The sequence below is a fragment of the Spea bombifrons genome, chromosome 2 (genome assembly GCF_027358695.1).
Source record: "Spea bombifrons isolate aSpeBom1 chromosome 2, aSpeBom1.2.pri, whole genome shotgun sequence".
Taxonomy (NCBI): Eukaryota; Metazoa; Chordata; class Amphibia; order Anura; family Pelobatidae; genus Spea; species Spea bombifrons.
In genome coordinates this window covers 37,643,065-37,657,576 of record NC_071088.1, presented here as the reverse complement: position 1 = coordinate 37,657,576, position 14,512 = coordinate 37,643,065, and the positions used below count along the sequence as shown (strand labels likewise).

General features: G+C 39.8%; 1 protein-coding gene across 4 annotated transcripts in view; it reads left to right on the top strand.

The window, feature by feature from the left end:
* TRIM33 (tripartite motif containing 33) overlaps positions 1–14,512 on the top strand; it is a 61,219-nt gene that overhangs the window by 20,332 nt on the left and 26,375 nt on the right. For all 4 annotated transcript variants that reach the window (XM_053457557.1, XM_053457556.1, XM_053457554.1 and 1 more), the window contains exons 2-4: positions 8,518–8,636; positions 10,580–10,727; positions 13,621–13,753. In XM_053457557.1, coding sequence (XP_053313532.1) covers positions 8,518–8,636; positions 10,580–10,727; positions 13,621–13,753 — 400 coding nt within the window. The remainder of the gene's footprint in view (positions 1–8,517; positions 8,637–10,579; positions 10,728–13,620; positions 13,754–14,512) is intronic.

Sequence of the window (14,512 nt, the reverse complement as noted above, 5' to 3'; positions counted from 1 at the left end):
CTTGCGGGCGTGGGCGGTCTTGCTGGGGCTGCGGGCGGGAGCGGGCTGTCAGGCACTGTACCTGCGGGTCCCGGTAATCCCGCGCAGTCCCGCAAGGCTGCGTTCTTGCTGCTCCCTTACAGTGTCTCCTAGCTTGCTCCGCCCAGAAACAAAACGGAGTCACGTGATGTGATGTCACTTCCTGTGACTCTGCCTTGTTCCTGGGCGGAGCAAGAGAAGAGACGCTGTGCGGGAACAACTCAAGGGCAGCCGCGCGGGACTGCGCGGGAAATCAGGTAAGGAGGCGGGCATGATTGGCCACAAATGTGGCGGGAGCAGGCGGGATTGGCCACAAATGTGGCGGGAGCGGAACACCCACATTGCGGGAGCGGGATTAAAAAAGTAGTCCCGCGCAGGGCTCTACCGCCCACTCACAGGTGCCATGATGTCATGATTATCAGTTATATTCACATACTGTCAGTAGTCATAATGTTGTGGCTGATTGGTGTATGTATAATGTTAGTCAGACTGTTATTGTATGTTGGATGGTGTGTGCATGTGTTTGAGTGTAGTGTTGAGTGTTTATTGTATGACTTGAGTGTGTATGCTGGAATACAATAGAATTTGTATTGGTGTATGGTGTCGGTGTGTGCGCATCTGTTCCTGTATGATGTTAGATTGTGTGTATTGTTGTAAGGTGCTAGCATGTTTGTGTTAGTATTTGGTGTTTGTCCTGAGTGTATGTGACCTGAGGGGGAGCCTTAAGGTTAGTGCCATCTGGGAGATGGAGAGAACGAGCAGGAGACTGCTTGACAGATGTGCTCTGCACAGTGTCACATGACCTGTGTATATAATAGCAAAGAACAGGCACAGTGATCTCCCTTCAAGATACATTTAGGTTGCTTTCTTTATGTTTACTGACGTACTAATGCATTTATCAACCTTATTTAACCAACATTGAATTTGATTTTTCTCCAATTATTTTTTAATTAAATTTTATTAAATGAAACAACCAGCAGGGAAAAGGAAAGAACAATATGTGTAATATAATAAGATCAGAGATATCCAACCCCCTGAAACAATAAGCATAGTAGAGAAAATCCAATCCGTATTCTAACCTTTTATAGGTGGTGTTTTTTCTTCAATTATTTAATGCATTTATCAATTTATTTAACAATGAATTATTTATAAATGAAGTTGATTTACCAGTAATTTGATGTACTAGTTTAAAGGCATATTAAATAGATTATTTTCACTATTTTTTTTACAACTTTTTTAGTAAATGGATTTTTGTTAATATGTATTTGCCAAAAATGTAATGTATGGATCAATGCTTTATTAAAAACCTTTCTGTTAAGTACATAGTTTGTGATATATATTTGTATTTCGAATAATAAATTTTTCTTTATATAAATATAATAATTCAGGGGAAATACAGCAGGCGGAGGAAAGATTAGAACGAAACTTAAAATATATGCATATATATATAATTTATTTCTTGGCTACTTCTTCCTATCGGTCATTGATATTACCCTCCCACACAGTCCCTGCCACTTTACCTCATCAACGAGCGCCAACTAATCTAATGAATCCAAACACATTTTCATCACACTTGCTATTTTTCATTAGCGTAGCCTGTCTCCCAGATCCAAACCAAGGTTGTCAACCCCCTGATCTAGTGTCACAATGGCTTTGGGTGACATTTACTGATGGGGGCCCTTTTGGTTCTCCATTTCTGCAGTGCCTTTGTTAGGCTTACCAGCTGTGGTTTTGGCTGTTTTACTGCTAGGTCATTTATCTGGCCTGGAGCATTGCCGTCCCTTCCACACTGCTGGCCTCTGAAAACTTACACAAATTACTCTCCGATCTTGGTTATTTGTGGTATGCATCAGATTCACATGTGATTTATCCAGTATCTTTGCATTTTGGATGGCAGTCCTGTTTTCTTGTGCAGCATTGTAATTGATACATGTATATGTGTAATCAGTGCCTAAACAGAAGTTTGGTTTTTTTTTTGGTTTTTTTTTTGGTTTTTTTTTATGACTTTGGCCAGGCCGGCATGTAAAGAACTGTAGCTTTCTTTAGAAATTGCTTTATATTTCTCCTGAGAATAGTAACTCATGTTTTTGCACCACATTGCTGCAGGTTATAAAAGATGTGCTTCTAATCAGTCGTATCTATGGAATATAAAGGGGATTGTTGATAAAGTCCAATTCTTGACCATAGCAATCAATGGATGAATCTGCTTAATGATTTACTGAATCATTTGAACCATGATTTTCCCTTTTATGCTCTTTATTTAAAAAAAAATCCATCAGTTCTTCATTTTTTTGTTTTTTAATCAAACAGAAAAGGTGCTAAAATTTAGAAAAATGTAAACGCAAAGTGCTGTGGCTTTACCTTTTGAATTTCCGCTCCATCGATTGGATGCAGGAAGCTGCCCCGTGAAATAGTGAGAGAACCTGCGTGAATTCAGGGTTGATTTGGTAAACTTAGCAAATAAAATGTCCTTTCTGCCCTTTTATAGAATTTATATAACAAGTAGTATATAACATAAAAATGACCTACAGAAATTTGTGAGGAGGGCCCTGCTCAAACAAGCTTACAATTTTGTTAAGGATAGAAAATAGTTTTGCATATTTAAGTACGGCCTTTTTTAGATCAATATTTAAAAACACGTACGATGACAGAGACTTGCTCTTTATTTATAGCAGTGCTTTATTACAGATGTCTGGGAAACCTGGAAAGCACTGCTAGTGATGTTTTCAGTTGGACTTTACATGAGGTTCAAGATAAACCCAGCGAGGCCCATTGGAAGCAATTAAACTAATTTTATATATACGGTATAGAAAAAGGAAAAACTATGTAGCAACGTGTATACTGTGACCTAATGAAAGGTCCAAGACCGTGGCTGGTTTTTTATTCCACAACAGGGATTACCAAATATATCCAGCAGAGCGCATTGAGAGCAATTATTTTCAACGTCTCCCAACAGTCTCTTGGGAAATTTGGGAGAAGGTTCAGAGAGGGCAATTAATAAAATGTTTGTTGGTTGCAGAATTTCACCAGGGTATTTGTATGTTCATCTCTAGCAACCTCTAACAACAAACCTCTAACAAATGTAAAGCATTTAGTGGGTGATGGGGAGAGAAAAGCACTGGAGACGGTGGAATCATTAGACACGCATGCCCGAAAAGTAGGTTTCCTGCTCTTATTGCGATTCCCTAGCTTTTATGAGCTGCATCATCCGCAACTTTTTTGCTTTTGGCTGGATATGTAGTTCACCATTGGCTTGTACGTTCTTGCGTTGTCATTTTTTTGTAAACATACGAATTGTTTACAGCAATGGCTGGAAAAGTTTATGTACGATGTATGAACCTCGCAAACAAGATGAGTAGCCAGCACACAATGTCTTTATTATAATTTTTTTTTATTTATATAGCGCCAAGAATGAACGCAGCGCTTATTTACAATACATACATTCAAGGGGTATGAGAAAACTAGAGCTGACAAGACTAGAGGAAGGCAAACCAATTAATTAGGTAAAGAAGGCCCTACTGGCAAACTTACAATCTATATCTGAAGGGAATGGTCACCAGCGTAAGGCTGGCCACATCTCCTGCATAGTATTTAGCTGGTGCATGGTGACAGGAGTGATTGTGTCTGCAGAATCTCCCCCATGCATGTGCAAGGGGGCACCTTGAAAATTTAGGGACATTAATGTGTATATGGGGGTTAGGTTGATCCTTTATTTTTAATGGTGGCACTGATCCAGTAAAAGCCATCCTAAGCAAAATTGGAAAAAAAAATATTTTTATTTTTTACACTTTACAACTAAACACAAGTATTGAGTTATAGACCTTTAGGTGATTAAGTGGTTTCAGAAGAAAAAAGAAAAAAAATACTTGTTCTGAAAAAAGCAATGTAGTATTTGCTGGGTGCATTAAACAGAAAATGGTGTTGAAATCTATCATGTGTATTAAGTCCATTGCTGTAACTTTTTCCCCTTTTTGGTATGTATTTGCCAAATATGTAATTAGTTGACTTAGGGTGTGTGCTCTTTAGAGTTAGATTTTAAAGAGGAAATATTTGTTTGAGATATATATATATATATGTGATATTTTGCATTACTACTCCCTACTCATAGTCCTCCATAGACTTTCATGAGTAAATGGGTCCCCCTAGATGATTAAGACTGAGCCATGCTGTTTACCACAACACAATATAAGTCAATGTTTGCTCGTGAAACCTATTTTCCTTTTGACCCATTGCAGGATTAATCACAACCAGTTATGGACGCACACATGCAAGGATGGGCGGGTGTTGGCGCGAGTCCATCCAAATGCCATACTAATGTGGTAGAACATAGCACGTTTTACTAACTGCTATCAACTATAACATTTTACTTAACATGCAGCGTTGGCCCATGCAGGACAACTCCTCCCTCTCCCCCCAAAAATATTTCAAATTCTAATTCATCTGTAACTCATGACCCCAATGACCCCCTTAAGAATTGCTTTAATACTTTTAATACCCATCAATGTATTGGATTACATGTCCAATCTTGGGTATTCTATATGAGGGGTGACCTATAGGCAGCACTATGTTACTGTTTCTTAGAGGATGGCTTAATTGGGTTTCCTTGCTTAGTACTCACGGTTTACCTCTCATCAAATATCCCAGAATTTGTTTTACGTGTAGCTTTTCTAGGCTATGAAAAATACTTCCATGATTTCGATTTCCTTATTTGCTCACTTATAAGACCCTCAAAAATTGAATATTAATTAAAAAGTGTCTGAATATAAGACTACTAATAAAACATTTTTTCTTATGGGGTAAATATTCACATGTAAACTATTTTTTAATAGTTATTAAAAACTATGATTGAGAAAAATGCAATTTTTGTTTTTATTTCCTTTAATTTGCCAACCTGCCCCCATATATGCACATCTGCCCCACGGTTTGCTACTCTGCCCCCAAGATATGCCTTATACCCCCTATATGCCACTTTGCTCCCTGATATGCTTTATACCCCTTCTATATACCTCCGACTTACCGATGCATCCCTACACTTGTCCCCCGTGTGCCAGACTCCCTGGTGTCAACTGGGGCAGCCTGTGGACGTCTGCGCGATGTGCTTATACAATTTTCGCTGCAAACCGGTACTTCCGCCTGGTAGAAGTGGCGGCAGCAGCGGAAGTTGTCTGTGTGCATCTCGCAGGCGTTCACTGGCTGCCAGAGAGGAGGATCCAGGTCCCCTGAGGCGCTGCGAGGGAACTGGATCTTAGTCTTGTAGTTTGACCTCCTATTTGAGGTCTGATTATTAGACAAATTCAAATTTAAGACTAGGGGTATTTTTGGCCTTATAGTCCAAGAGACGCGCAAGTAGAAAACAGACTTGTAGGCGTGTATCAGCAAAGGCTGTTTTTTTCTTGTTACTTTTGTACACCAAATTATGATTGCATGTATAGTTTATGTAATGATTTAGGTCTGTATCCTATTGTGCCTATTAAGTAATTATTGGCTAGGGATCAAGGCACGTTTACGGTATTGGAATATTAACGCTCTCTATTGTACTTGGCACGGGCAAGTGATATGTCATTGTACGCTAATTAAGTCCTCTTATAAACACAATTCAAGTGCTTTACCTAATCCAGAGTCCTCAAGATAGCATCTGTTTCATTTTCTCTCTGACTGTTTGCTTTCAATCTTAGCATTTATATGTAAACAAAAGCTAGAGAGCTCTCATGGGAGTGGAAAATGGCTATTAAAATTGTTTTAATCTGATGGATTGCAGGATTTAATGTAATTTACTACTAAGCGAGGCCTGGCACTCTATGGACTTGTATTACATTTCATATATGCTTTTTTTTTAGGCCTACTTAAAAAAGGAAATGAAATGTCTGGAAAGAGACAATGAAATACATATACTGCCATCTAAAGAGCAACGTAAAGTCCAAGTTCTAGTGGGAAACTATAGCTGATAATGAGTTTCTTCTTGGAACCACAGCTCCACCACAGATAACTTGTTGACCCTCCATGAAGCCTTTGACTTAATGGAATATCACTATTTACTGAACATATATTAGGGTACCCGCAGGGCCCTGCTCTTGCAAGCTTACAATCTGGTCAGTGGTTGTGGTGGAAGTGAGACAATAGAGGACTACTTGGATGGGGATGAGTTGGTCTGGTTCTGATGGTGGTGTAGCCGCTTTCCGCAGTAGTACGTGGTATGTCGTTTCCCTCCCGTTTAACTCCAGTCTAACTCTTAAATAGCCACTTATAAGGAGGCCACTAGGGGAGAGGCCACAGCAGCTACATTTCCAAGCAAGCTTGTTTCCAAGTGAGGTCAAGGAATATATAGAGCTTCCGCACAAGTGGTCAGATAAGGTGATTGCAATTAAGCTAGACTATAGGGCACCAAATGTAACCCTTTGATAGCCACTGGGTATGGAGACAGGCAGGATACAGACATACCAGGTGGAAAACAGGGGTAACAGCAGGAGATGAGGGGTTCAAATGAAATATGGGATATTCATACCAGGTGGAAAACAGGGGCAACAGCAGGAGATGAGGGGTTCAAATGAAATATGAGATATTCATACCAGGTGGAAAACGGGGGCAACATCACGCTTTAACTTAGAATATGGCCATCTACTTGACAATTGTCCTTTGTTCGGTCATACTCTATATGAGTTTTTGTTCATTTTGTTGGAATCACTTTCCATGTAACTGCAGATATTTTGATTGTCCGATAAATGTCTTAAAGCCTCGAGTAATAAAAAGAGCGTATACAGATGGAGTTTAATATCGTCGTCAGGGGTTCTCAGTAGATATTGGAAATGAAATTACACATGCCCATTTCATTACCTTGGATAAGCACAAAGATCGTATGATTGTCCCAGTGGGAGAATCCAAATGTATTTCAAGTGAGACCCGTTGCTAGGATCAGGAGGTCAGACGTTCTAGGTTAAATGTCACTGAAGAAGAAAAAAAAAAACACCTTTATTAATAATGACCTGACGAACCCTTATTTCATCGCCAGTTTTTTTTGACAATCTGGCAAATATTAACATCTTAAGATTTTTTTTTTGCACTACATAGTTGGTTTTTCGAGTATTGTTTTCCTGTTTTTTTTTCTTCCCTTGTAGATGTGAGCAATCGTATGATCAGCTAGGAGAAAGTAAGCCGCTCACGTCTAAGTTCCCAGAATCACATGTAGTGCATGTTTTCAGAATAAGTAACTGACATGCCATCGCTGCGCACTCATCTTCCTTTTACTCATAGTGTGAGTTGTCGTGCTAGTTAAGTAAGCACTCCCTGAAAAATGCATACACACAGCCCAATTATAAGGGCATATAAGGGATTTGAGGAAATTCTGACCTATTACTGACATATTTTCAAATTAGTTTGAAGGTTAGTCAGTTTTATCGGTCAAATCCGTCCAACAATTTTTTGATGGCTGGTATTCTGGAAGCAGAATGTCTGGACCAACTCCACCAAAAACCACAAGACCGTATAACCAGAGTTATAGATTGAGCCAAGATTACAACTACACATACACATCACAAATCCGCTGATGTAGGGAAACCTTCCTTTACAACTACACCAAGTCCAGAAGTTCTTCAAACCTATTGATGTGATCGTAAAAAAAAAAAAAAATATTGGTGTCTATCCTCCTTTAAAATGAAGCATCGCCAAGCTTTCTCTAAATGAAGCTTCCAGGTATTGGCTATTCTAGTGAGCAGGGACGCCGTGTCTCCTAATGTCCTTTTGGCGCACATTTATTTTATTGATCTCTCGAGCTGACTGGCTCCCCACGATCTATTAGGTTATTAAAACTGTCTGCCTCGCTCGTTAATTGGATGTGATTTCCATTGGTAAGACTGGCAGAGAATGCATGTAGCCTGGATACCGCATATTAAACGAAACATAATTATAGTAAAGATTGATATATTTCCAAATATGTAATTATTTGTATACAAAGTGTCCCAACCCCCCCCCCCAGCAATCACTGATAGACTTCGCTTTCCATGTAAATTTTACCTGTGCTTGTCGAGAGTACGTATTTATGCTTTTTAGGCTGTATAGGTTTACTTTTGCATGTATAGCTTAATAAAATAATGTTACATTTCTAAAAGGCGCATCTATTGTGTAAATGTAATTGTACTCTTTGCACCCGTTAATTGCATTACTTTTAATTTGGACCTGCCGTCGCGATACAAGATTAAACATTTCTACCAATCATTTCTGTAAAATATTAATCCATACGTTTTGCTAGTGAAATATGTCTTGTTTTTGTTCTGCTCATATAATATATATCGTGTTCCTTGGTTTCGTTCACATCATGTGGCGTTAATGAAGACGCTTTATGGATCCCAGGCATGGATCTGTGCGGTCCTTGTGTGCTTTGAGATCTAGGAAGATGTGAATCGGTGTGTTGCTCATAACGTGCCTTTTAAACAACTCCTCTTTTCACACGTTGCGCATAAACAAGAGCTGTTTTTTTAATGTTTGCCTTTCTCTTTTGTATTGCAGTTGGGGTGATAAGGTGCCCGGTGTGCAGACAGGAGTGCAGACAGATTGATCTGGTGGATAATTATTTTGTGAAGGACACCTCGGAATTACCGAGCAGCAGTGATGAAAAGTCCGAGCAGGTATGACGTTTTCTAACTGCCTTAAGCCTCCTGTACTGCCTGGAATTCAGCCGTTTTTTTTTTTTTAATTAACCAACATTTCTGTGAAATAAGTTTTATTTTTACTGTAATATGAGCTGTGTGACTACAAACCTTGTTCTGGAATTGGAATTTCTTAAATGTGTTGCTTTTTATTTTTCCTGCATTTTACTTTTAGCCACCCAGGTGAGGTATGTTAGGAAAAAGCAGTTCTGTGGCTCCATAATTGCCTATATTTTAAGCGGCATAATATCCGCGTTTTATTTGAACGCGTGGTATGATTGCAGTGATTCTGTCATCAGTGGGTCACTAAACTTCTAGGGCTAATCGACAATTTGAATGTTTGGGTTGATCCAACAGAGAAAATATGTTCACTTCCTATTGTGTTAGTTGAAGAGAGAAACAATTCTGCTATTTATTTAAAATAAAAAAATGTATGTGTTCCATAGGGACATTTGTTAAATTGGTTTAAGGTTTTGGTGAGCTCATGACTGCATGTACTCATAGATCCGTTGGCATAATTCATGAAATGCTTGCTTCTTTAGAGTTTAAACACACTATGTGGAGTGTCACCATTTAACATTGGTTTGGATAACATTTGTGTTGTCCAATTCTACAGTTGGATTAAGCATACGTGTTTTAGGTAAATACATAATTATAACAGTTGCTTGCATGTAAAATCCAACCAAGGCCTAGGTTAAAATAACATGGAAAATTTGTATTTGTCTGATCTGCAGGCAGAGCAACTCAATAGCTCAAAAGTAATTTATACAGAAAATAATGGATAGGCTTCTTTACTGGAGAAGCAACGGGGAGAAATAGACTGGATAGACCAGGAGCGTCCAACGTGCAGCCCTCCAGCTGCTGCAGGACTACATCTCCCATACTCCTCAGCCAGCCCCTTAGCTGAAAGAGCATTATGGGAGATGTAGTCCTGCAGCAGCTGGAGGGCCACACGTTGGACGCCCCTGGGACAGACCATCTCTATTTCACACATCCCTCTAACTTCACGAGTACGGTTGGCCATAGCCTGTCATCGCATCCTCTGGATCCGTCGATCACTGTTAGGTAGTCCAAGAGTTGAGTGTTGAAGCTGCAGCCAATACAAATCAATCTTCTTAACAGTGACTCTTACGTCAGCGGTTGGGGCAGGGGTTTGTAAACATACTAAAAACATACTAAAAATATGACAGATCCTCTGTAAAGATACAAAGTAATCCTTAAGTTGGAGACGAGCCATGTAATGTCATTTTGGGAACTCTTTGAGATCTCCGTAACCTGCAAAGCGTGTAAACAAGGGCCGGGCGCAGCTAGTAACTGGCCCAAAGCAGACAGGGAATTCGGTTTTAAGAGGCAGAGCCCGGTGGGGCAAAAACGCAGCAGTAATTCATGGGCGTTTTTATGAGCAGGAAATCTCATTTGGACATCGTTTTTTTTTGTGTTTTTGGTAAACTGTGATGTTTAAGCAGTTAGTAGAATGTAAATTGCTTTCAGTTATTGATGCTTATTATAAAGTATTTTATTTGTTATAAATTAGTTTTCTTTTTTAGGATTAGCTTTTTTAAAGAAATGCATGTACAGATCCAAAACACATAGTGAAAATTTCAATGGTATGAGCATCGAACTACATTCACAACATGCGTTTGTGATACCTTATTGTATCATTTTTTTTTTGCGGTAATAAAGCATGTTGGCGTTTTTACTGTATCAAATGATTGAGAAATGTCCAGTTTAATTAGAACGTTTCCAACTCTTAATTTTCACCAACCACCCAACTGCTATCAGACTGGTTGTTGATTCAGTGGGCCAAACAATTCCATAAAAGAGAATAGCTGTCTCGCTAGATTTGAATGCATCTTTCGACGGTTAAAAGCTGTAAGTCATCAGTGTGTATATGATTCCTAAACCCCTTTTCTTTGAACTAGGTTTGTACAAGTTGTGAAGACAATGCGAGTGCAGTGGGGTTTTGTGTGGAATGTGGGGAATGGCTCTGTAAAACCTGTATAGAAGCACACCAAAGGGTTAAATTCACCAAGGACCACATGATAACGAAGAAAGAAGATGTATCTTCAGGTAACGTATCAAATGTTAATGGTGGTCAAAGTATAGTTGACCATATCAGCTTTGATGCAAGGTAAAATTGTAGCTCTGCACCATAAGAACAAAACAAACTATGTATAAAGAGATGGTCCATTTTCTTTTTTTCCCATTGTCAAAAAAAAAAGACTTTTACTATATAATGCCAAAATTATTGCATTAATGCCGTCTTCACCCACATCTACAAAGTTCAGTGACGTCGGGGTGTGTGGCACCTTTATGACTGCTGAACGTAAAACAGTTATAGAGCATCTATAATCCATACTATTTTGTTGATTGAAAATGTAAACTTATTACAGAGCAAGGACGCCAGCGTACTAATTGGTTCTGTGGGAGAGCCCAACATCACTATACCTCCTTGCTCAAGAGAAAAACCGATGTCTTAAAGACCTCATGGCATGTTAACAGTGAGGCTTTTGTCTTGGTTAAGTTCTTGTTCTAATGCCGAGGGCAATTAAACCATTATTTCTGATATATAACTCTGTACGTTTTTGAAACCGTACGAGCCTCGGCAATTAGATTTAGAGGTTGTGGCCCACAGCTAGAAAACAGGGATCTGACTTTACTGTTAAGTAAACCTGGGGTCTCGTTGGCATATAAAAAATTGTATGGATCTTAAATTTGTCTAATGGAATATGTATTAGATCTGTCCACTCTAATGAACTGGGCGGTCATCTTGAAATGTGTGTAAATGATTCCATCCCTACTTCCTCCCATCACATCTGTGCTGTTGATTGATCCTCTGCATGAAATCAAAGCAGCTGCAAAGGCTAAATAAAAAAGTTTGGTTAGAAATGATTGATCTATTTGGTTAAAAGCCCATGCCTTCCTAAAGGCTGCTCCCACAGGTCTGTCTCAGAATATTTTGTTATGGGTAGGTTATCTAGCAATGTGTACTTGAAGCAGGACATGAGTTTTGCATGGGGCTCCCTTAGTTCCCTTTTTCACAGTAAATCCACAGTTGAATGTCGCCTCCCAAAGCCAGGCTTCAGACACTAAAGGGCAGCACTAGCCTGAGCTGACATCGCATGTACCAAGATCGAGAACTACTTTCTCAAATAGAGGATTATGTGTAGGTGGGCACTAGAAGTAAAAAAGGAAACCCAGAAGTAATTGAGTTCTTATTTAGGAAACTTTTCCCAGCAATGTTCCTTACAGCCATAGACTGGTAACTAAAAGTTATAATTATGGTTGCAGTTCCCCTTTAAGTTAATGGTCCATGACCAGATTCAGCCCGACACAACAAAGCAGGAGCAGGATGCCAGAGACTGGTCCTGTCCTAGGTCCGACCCTGCTTAAAATTAGATAAACATCAGCATTGTGTTCCCTTGCCGCGGTCGGTATCCACAGCCGATGTAATTTCAGAACGTGTTCTCATGTTTCTAGATGACACGTCAAGTATTAAGTATTCTCTGCACTCGAAGCCTGTAATACTAGCGATTCATCAAATTAGATATTTATGTCTCACTTTATATTAAAATCAAAAACTATGATTAGATGTCTCCTGCCACTGAATGAGATCAATGATATTTGAACTTTTTTTTTTTATTTGGTACTCGTATAACAGAAGAATGTAGTTGTAGTGGAAAAAATGGTGCGTTAAAGGTAAATCTCTGTGGCTTTTGCTGCATGAGATTCCAGGACTGTCTTTTGCCTTTGTGAGAAACTAAAAAGTGCTTTGAGTACAGTTGTCTCATTGCTTGGATAGTTAGTACTCCCAGAAAGGTGAAGTTTACACACTAGAAAAAGAAAATAGTTTTGTTTTTCACTTAGGTATAATTTTGATAACCCACTGCACATCCACTCCAATGAACGTGTACATAAGACTGTAGTTTCTTAAAGGGGAGCTCCTATAGGGATAGTTTTTTTGTTCATTTTGTTCCGATACACTTCCTTTATCTGAAGACGTAGAGGTTGTCATTTAGTTTGTCGTTTAGTTTGTGAAGTTTTAGGCACTGCCAGAGAAGTCTGTTTCTCCATAGACTTCTGACATTAGACAGAGTGTCTGGGTGGTTAAGATCAAGCAATTCATTTGTTTACCACGAGCAAGAAGTATTGTATGTAGTTGGTATAGTAGATTGGGCCAAGAGAAGTAGAACGAATGGAATAGCCGGCATATGTAGCCAGGGCCGCCATCAGAAACCTTGGGGCCCTGTACAATGCTTGGGCCCCAATTTACCCTCTCATCAGCCTGCCCATTTCCATCCCACTGTCCCACCCATTGCTTCACCCTGTGTCCCACCTTAAGACGCTTCCATAAGCACACCTTATGGGGACAGGGGCAAGCTTAGGGTTAGTGGCATATGGGTGCAGTATTTCTTTAAGGCCCACAATCACTAACTCACATACATATGGACACGTAAACTCGCTTTAACACCCACTCACTCTACCACTGTACACTCACATAACACACATTCTTTCTCCTGTTCCTACTCTCCCCATCACAGACGTCACTAACCCTAGGCTCACCCCTGACACGCCAACACCATATGTGACATACTTTCACAGACTAACATTGTTTTACTGTTACACGCACAAGCTACCACACCAGCTATATCTGGAGGGAGGCTGGTGCTAGGGGTCCACGGGGGCCTGTCGGTATGTCTGGGGGGGAGCTGGTCCTCAGGAGGCCTTTTTCTCTGCGACCAGAGCAGTCGTGCCTGGCCTCCTTGCCCTGTCAAGTGAGAGAGAGAACCCCACCCTGATGGCTACTCTCTGTATGCAGCTACCTGAAAACATACCCGAAAAGTAGAACTCTTATATAGGAGAAATCGTGATTTTGAAAAGATTATTTTAATTTGGTGCTGGTAAATGGTGAGATCCCCTTGAAGAGTCATTTGTTAAATGGTACAACCTTGTCTTCTTGCAGAAGCCGTGGGAGCGTCGGGTCAGCGTCCGGTGTTTTGTCCAGTTCACAAGCAAGAGCAGCTCAAACTCTTTTGTGAAACATGCGATAGACTGACGTGTCGGGACTGCCAGTTACTGGAGCACAAAGAACACAGGTAACCCCATCCAGGTTGTGAATTCGCTTTCTGTCTATCAAATGCAGTGCATTGCTAGTGAGGAAATATGCCCAGCCATGCCGCTGAGGTTGTTTATCAAATGCTATGTAAAACATGCTCTGTAGCTTTCGATAAACAAAGCTGTATGAACCGGAATGCCTATTGACTTTACTGAGCACACAAAATACTTTTTGCCAGGCCGTGTAATGTGGTTAGCACCGGTTTTTCCAAGTCTGAGCTGTTGGATACAATAGTTATGTTTTGTGGTACAAGTATATCAACGGGGACACTTTAAATATAGATGTTATTACTTGGTTCCTTTCTTATATTGCATTTATCTCTTGCATTTATATCTTGTCACTCGGTTTGACATTAAAAAGTAATGAAGCTAATGCTTTCTCTCACAAGTGCTGGGTAATCCATACAGGCCAGTGGTCTGTAGGCACTTGGTAGCTTTGTGAAAAACTTACTGGTGTCCATACCACAAAGTACTGATAACCTAAAGGAACATGCCAATGTAACCTTAAAGAGACCATGCCATCAAAACTGAAATGTTTGTGAATACATATTCACTTATGTCTCTTGCTCATTCACTTTATTTACTCAAATATTTAATGGACAAACATGCATTAGGGCTGTCAGTACCACTGGCAAAAAAAGTAAACCCCCCCCCCCCCCCAATCTCCCCCTGGCTCAGGTTCTATTGGAACTACCTATGTGAAGTGGAGTACAAGAGCTCAGCATAGTTATTTAAACGCT